The sequence below is a fragment of the Barbatula barbatula genome (genome assembly GCF_947034865.1).
Source record: "Barbatula barbatula genome assembly, chromosome: 8".
NCBI lineage: Eukaryota > Metazoa > Chordata > Actinopteri > Cypriniformes > Nemacheilidae > Barbatula > Barbatula barbatula.
The window spans coordinates 19,187,542-19,194,789 of NC_136771.1; the positions used below are offsets into that span (position 1 = coordinate 19,187,542).

General features: G+C 40.0%; 1 protein-coding gene across 1 annotated transcript; it reads right to left on the reverse strand.

Annotated features, from left to right (window-relative positions):
* Nucleotides 1–991: 991 nt before the first annotated feature.
* apela (apelin receptor early endogenous ligand) lies at nt 992–2,994 on the reverse strand (the record flags this gene model as incomplete). The annotated part of the gene is made up of 2 exons (XM_079463287.1): nt 992–1,080; nt 2,919–2,994. 2 exons carry the CDS (start codon nt 2,992–2,994, stop codon nt 992–994), a joined length of 165 nt encoding a protein of 54 aa, XP_079319413.1.
* Nucleotides 2,995–7,248: the final 4,254 nt, after the last annotated feature.

Sequence of the window (7,248 nt, forward strand, 5' to 3'; positions counted from 1 at the left end):
AAGAAAGTCAAGGTTTTAAACGACATGAGGGCGCATAATACATTTTATTATTTTTGGGTGAACTATCCCTAAAATCAGACCTTTATGCTATCTTATTGACATTATGAAGATAATACATTTTAGTTATTCGATTTATTGGGATTACATCTTTATTGATTTCTAAGCCTTTCACAGCCACAAATGTCATTTTTAAACTTTTTTTATGTGCCCCTCACATGTGTAGCCAAACCTGCACTCTCACAAAACCCCAAATACTTATCTTTACCGCCACATGACACACCTTTAGGGTCTGTCATTACACCTCCCATTAATTTAGCATTTTCTCTTCCGAAACTTTACACACTTGGACAGAATATATTGGTCACTAAAGGTCTGCCAGGTGTTTTTGAGTGCTGGCATTACTCCGGAGTCCCACCCAAGCTTTACTGTGTGTGGCTGATAGTTAAAATGGGTTGTATTTATGGGGGTAGGGCTTTTCTCGTCTGTGTGTGTGTGTGTGTGTCTCTGCTTGGGCTGTATAGGTTTCCACTCTTTTGTGTGTATGTGGGTGTGGAGTGTTTGTGTTTACTCCCGGTCCAAGAGAAAGTCTCATTGCAATAAAGATCCAATAATTTGCCAGCTCATTTAGTACAGGGTATTTACCCAAAGTCTTTTCCTCTCTGGCTCTCTGTTTGCTTCCACAGTGGCTTTAGGCCGCTGGATATCTGGCGGGCGGTTTGTTAATTAATGTGGCTGTTTTTCTCTCAATGGAGAGACAAACGGCATTCCTAAATGATGTGCACACGCTTGTCGGGTAAGGCTCGCTGTGTGTTGACGAGGTGTCACGTATGTTATTTACGGTATTTTGCGATATTTGTTGGCAAATAGTCACATGGAATGTCAAAATGTGGGTTGATACTCATCTTAAACAATGTGTTATGCTTTGATAGCTCTAATTCAATATTTACTCATTCCAACGCGTAATAAAAATCCAATATGTGGGGGACTCACCTCAAGGGAATGGTACTCTTGAGTGAAGAGGTAGACACCGCTTTTTCGGGCAGTTGTGTCTGCGATATTTCCGCCTGAGGTTCAGAAAATCTGTAAGGGGAAGCAAATGAAACACTTGTCAGGAATGAGTCAAATTACAAGCAAAGTACACCTACATTTACTCCTTTCACCTGTGAACTCTACACTCCTAAAAATAAAGGTGCTGCAGGGATTCTTGGCATTATTTTTGGTTTAAAGAACGCTTTATTTGTTTTGATAGTCATACAGAAACCTTTTGGGAATTAGCACTGTGCTGTGGATGTTAATGGTTCTTTCGTGAACCTCACGCTTGACAAACAAAGCCAAGGCATTTCTTCACAATAATAATGATATAACAATGATAATATCAACAATCTAATGTTTTCTCAAAGTTTGGGGGGTGGGTCCCCCCTCGTTCCCAGGATCTACACCCCTGGATGGGGTGTTACCTGAAATAAAATCAAAATGAATGGTCTCCCCAGTGGGTAACAAACAATCTGGAGGGCAATATAACAATCAGAGGTTCTCCTGATAACCGCCATGCGACTTCCCTCCATAAGCAGCTATCAGATCCTCTCCCAGAGGCGCAGGGACAATGGCGCGATACCCACGGGAGGAGATGCGCTTCACAAACGTGCGCCTTTGACTAAAGCTATGCGAACTCCACGTACCTCCCTCTCTTTTTCTCTTTCACCGCAGTAACCCTATGCTAATGTTTTATACCTATTGTGCTCAACATCATGACTAACAATGAATGCCGGTGCTTGATCGCCCACGGGCACCTGATTAATTGCGCATAGCCGCCACAGCAGCGGGAGATGCGAGTTTATATACTACACGTATAGCAGCGCGTCCCAAGTAAAATACAGTTATGCCTAAACATTTAGCTCGTCTTAGAATGTTTCCTTTAAAATGATATTACTAATGAATTGCATACACGATCGTGGCAGCAAAATGAAATCAAATACAAGTTTAATTGAATTCATATTTGTAAATAGCAAAAATACACGGGTTATTCGCGCGCCATGTAGCCTATAGGGTCACCCCGAGCCCGTTTCTGTAGCCACGTTAACATGCGGAGCTGGTGAGAGGAGTCAAGCGCCACTTACAATCCACGCAAAGCACTGACCCTACATCATCCACGACTGACCACAGCCGAGGATATTTCGATTGACAAAAGAGTTATTGAGCTGACCGACTCGCAGCATAACACAGACAGACCCGAGACAGACAAGTTTGCTACAAGTAATCATAGTTTAAGTGTGGCGTGTACAACTGCGGTTAGAAATAACACTAAACCGCGTATTATCCCTTGGCGTCATTCCGTAAGCATCGGGTCATGGGTTCGAATACCAGGTCTGCCATATGCATAAATGAAACGTAAATGTTAATGGTTATGGCTAACTGCAGTCTTATTTAACTAAGTTTGACCACAGCAGCATTTTGGTGATCTTACCACAGCTCCACTATGGACCACAGTGACCAGTCTAACAATGATATTTATAGTAGACAACGGTAGTCGATTACATGCACCAAAAGCATTAGGCCTTACTACACTTTTACCATAGCAGGCATATAAAAAGTATGGTAGTATTTCGTAAGGGTAACTAACCCCAGAGAACGAATTAAACAGGGATTCGTGAGATTCACGGGCATACATCACATTCATTTTCTTTTCATAATTTCCTGTATTCTATTTAAATAATTCATATTTCTTGTATGGTTTCAATGTGGCTTTTAAGAAACACAAACAGGTAAGCAACATCCTTTCCCAACTTGACGTCTAAAAATCTCACGCGACGCGTTAAAGTCATGATAATAATGGCTACGCAAAAGTTTGGCTTTCGCTGACGTCATTCTTCATCATATAGGTAAGCCTGTCCTAAAAAATGGTGTTAATGGTTTTGTACCTTTTTTCTCCGCGCCGGCGATGAGCAGTGCTGCCAGAAGCAACAACAGAAGATACAGAGGATGGAAGAATCTCATGGTGATGCTGCCTCTGAGGTGTGACCCGTTAACTCCGGTGAACTCAGCGAATAACTGATCGTAGAAGTCTTCTTATGAAACTATCGATCTCAGTGTTGTTACCAAAGCCGCTGTAACACGTTAGAAACAGACGCTGTGTTATCTCTAAGTTTCTTCAAAGTTCCAAATCGCTGTGTTGTTCTCTCTCCTCACAGGAATCGGATAGCTAGACAGATGACCTGGTGGGTATGAATGTCCAGTCCGGACAATGTAGCATCACCCCCTTTTTATGCGGACAAGAGAAAGGGGAGGAGAGAGAAAGGATGGAAGAGGGCACAACAGAAGGAGGGGTATGTATGGAAGACCTTAAACTGGGTGGGGACATGGGACACATCACCTACACACACACTTTGCATTGCACATATTGACCCCACGTGTAATAACAGAAAAGTATACCCCCCAACTTTAAGATTGTTGTGTAACTTGTGCGGACATTTGAAGTAAAATGCTAGTAAAATAGAAAAATTATGTTATTAGTAATGTTTTAGCATGAAAAATATTTCTGTGTTTTCCTATACAGTACAGACGGGAAATTGCCATGCAATATGTATCTCTCGTGTATCTGAACTCGAATAATGTGAATAAATGAAAACCAGGCCCAACAGAGTTTTGGTACACTTTCTTATCACTAGACCAATGTGAATGAATGATATACAAATAGTTGAAAGACTATTTAAAGTATTGATACAGTTATTTTATACAGTATCGGTAACAAGGTTGTATGAAAATTTGAAGTTAGGTAGAACTGCATGTTTATCAGTTTTACAATTTCAGTAACAAAGTCATGATACACATTTTTATTACTAGAACAATGTAAATGAATGATATGGGAGAGAAATAGTAGAAAAAACTATTTACAGTATTGATACAGTACTTTAGTTTTGTATCAGATTTAAAATTTGAAGTGAGGTAGAACTTTTTTTGTTTTTTTAGCAACAACATGCATTCGAGCTAATCCACGCTAGTTTAGCATCATTAAAAGGGTTTCCAATAAGCATCTTGTGTGCTTCAATGGAAGCATATAACCTTATTACTTGTATATAAGGAGATATCATGAGCAATGTCAAAGTTTTGCTTTACTTGATTAGCAAAATACACAATACAAAAAAATATATACATATTCAGTGTGGACACAGTTAGATTGCACAGTTTTGTCTTTGATTAATTGTCATCTTGGAATTATAAGGCTTTACTTTACATTATGTGATGTTTTTTTCTTTACGATGTGTACATTTGGGGACTTTTTGGGAAAAAAACAAGGTTATATTGAATGTAAAACTTTGAAACTCAATGTCTCAAAACTGCTCAGAATGCAGAAAGACTCTATAGCTCAAATATGTGCCAAAACAATGATGCTATAAACGGTTTTCAAAGCAACAACAACACAAACGTATGTCTAGCCAGTGGGTTTCCAGTAGAAGAACCATTACTTCGACAAACTTAAATGTGACAAAGTTACACAACCCATTCAACAAACTGTTTATTTTATAAACATGATATACCGTACAAAAAAAGTTCAACAAATTGTGTAATGCAATTATACAAATTTTTTTTTTATTCCAATAAATACTATTATAAATAAAATAAAATATAAAAGCCAGACTGATAAAAACCACAGACCGGAAGTTAACTTCGGGCCTGATGCAGACTTCCGATGAAACCCACACTATGTACAAAATGTTGAAATTAGTTAACTTCTTTGATGGGTCAACAGAATGGGAAAAAATCAATTTAAAATGATGAGTTGAAAAGACTTTTAATTCTTATTCAAAACTAAATTTACAGTGAATTGTATTGTTGCAAAATGAGCGTGCATCTGTCTGTTTTTGATGAATTATTGGTCGGCTGGTCAGTTAGGTGTGTGTGTGTGCGTGCGTGCGTGCGTGCGTGCGTGAACGAGCTGTGAAGTGCTGATTATAGTGTAGCTGTTCGATCTATGAACTCTCTCTTCACTAATGAGCTACTATTGTACTTCACTCCCCAGAACAAAACCTCACAACAGGAGAGCCAGTCTGACACACACTTACGCACTGGCCAGAGTCTGTTAAAGCTAATGTCTACCTTTTTCATCAAAAGTATGGATTTGCATGTTCTAATACTCATCAGCTTGACTTTGGAGGCAATAAAGTCACGTTGAATCACTCAATGACTTCAGAGACAAAACCCCCAAAACAACAAAATGATAATTTAAGCATGCAAAAATAAATACAGATTACATTAGGGCTTGCAACTGAGCCTGTGTTAATTCAGGAACACCCCCTGCGTATCACCAACTATTAACATTTGCACGTAAATGTCGTTCGCATAGACTCCCTTCAGCTCAAGTACAAGTAAAGCAAACCTTAGGGAAAAACAGCGAAGATTCACAGTGAATAGTGAAAAAATGAAAGAGTCTTATTGACTTACTGAAGGAGAGAGAGAGAATTGTATGTCAGTACAGCCTCTTTTGTTCAGTAATGGACAGATACCACACCGTGCTTGTGTTATGGGTCCGATATGGTAATGTTATTAGATTTACAGATACTCTGCTTGTGTCCCATGCATGTGCGTTATAATGAGCCAGGGTCGCGGAAGGCTCGGCTCGTGCAAGACAATGCGTAAAACTAGTATAATATGCAAATGAGGAAAAATGCAAGTAGCAGCTCCATCAAGCAAACAACTGCAAGTAAATATCGGACCATTTGTAGGAGTATTTAAGTGAATGCAGACAATCAATAAAGGGTGTGTATGTGGGGAGGGGTCGACGGCCTTAAAGATAAAATGAGTGTAAGAGTGTGCCTCGGCTGACCTCTTGGAGTGTAAGTGTGTGTTTGTGTCCATAATTAAGTACATATGTGTGCCATATGTGTGTCCACTCTTTGACCTTTCTCCAAAGTGTGTGTGCGTTCATTCATCTTCTTGTTTGATGTATAAGGATTGTCGCGGCCGCAGTCAGTTTGTGAAGTGTGTTGCATCTTTTTAAAACAATGTGGTTATAACATGGCACACTTTTTATTACGTTTGTCTCATTTACTGCAGTAGTCCCTTGTTATGAACCATCCGTTTGTGACCTGTGTATGTGTGACTACACATCCTCTGAGCCTTTTCCATGTCAATTAGGATTAGAACCCAGCATGCAGCTAATGGACGAGGTAGGGAGACAGACCAACAGCCAACACTTTGGCCCTAAAACCAGCTTTTGACCCCCATCCGAACACGTGTGGGTGTTAAGTTTGTTGATTTGTGCGTACGTGTGCACATGCAGATGGCCTTGAGGTTATTTACTGGTTTACGGCGTTTGCAAAAATGTTCCCCATCAACGCTACACATTCCATATTCGCCTTGTCTTCTAATTCTCTCCGGTAATTCACATTGTCCTCTGCACTCTGCACTTTATTCCCTTATTTTAAATATGCTAATGAAGCGGCATTCTTATTCGGAGCCACCTGGTATCCATGGAGACGGATATCTATAGAAGAGCGTCTTGTGTAGAGACAATGATGTAGGTATTGCATGCATGAAAACACATAGTCTCGCTGAGATTGTTTGAGTCGCTTTGCTCATTGACTGGCAATGAAATGACCCACGCGCCGCACAGTCTGATGGGTTGGGTGGGTATATGTCTGAGATTGTGTGTCTGTGTGTTGTAACGTTTGTTTTATTGGGGATTAGATGTCATTACCTGGATTAACCTGCCTGCTCAAATAATCCTTCCGCCGGGGGACATGTGACCGACTCCACCCGCTGTATCGACACACATGCGCATAGGCAGACTCGAGAGACAAATCTCTAGCCTTGAGGTGCGTGTGAAAGAGAAATGGATTTGGCGTGTGTTTCTGTGGTGTTTAAATTCCATAATGCGGTTGGTTATAAGTGCAAAAGCCTTTTTAAATTGTAATGGGAAAATATGTTTTTTATCTGTTTATAAATGTTGGCGCTCACAGGTACACAAGAAAGGAATTTGATATGAAGTGTGCATTCAGATATTCACAAGACAAACACACTGACCTCAAATACACCTCTGTCCCACCAGGCAGAGGTCGAGTCCATCCCTCAGGATCAAGAGCACATAATGTGTCAATCGATTGATAGACACCCCCTACACACACATACACAAACATGGATAAACTGAACAGGCCTATGAATTTTTTTTTTAAAACGATTACAAATTCTTTTGCTTGACCTAAGCACCTATTATAAATAAATTGGTAATAAAAGGTTGACAACTGTTTTGAG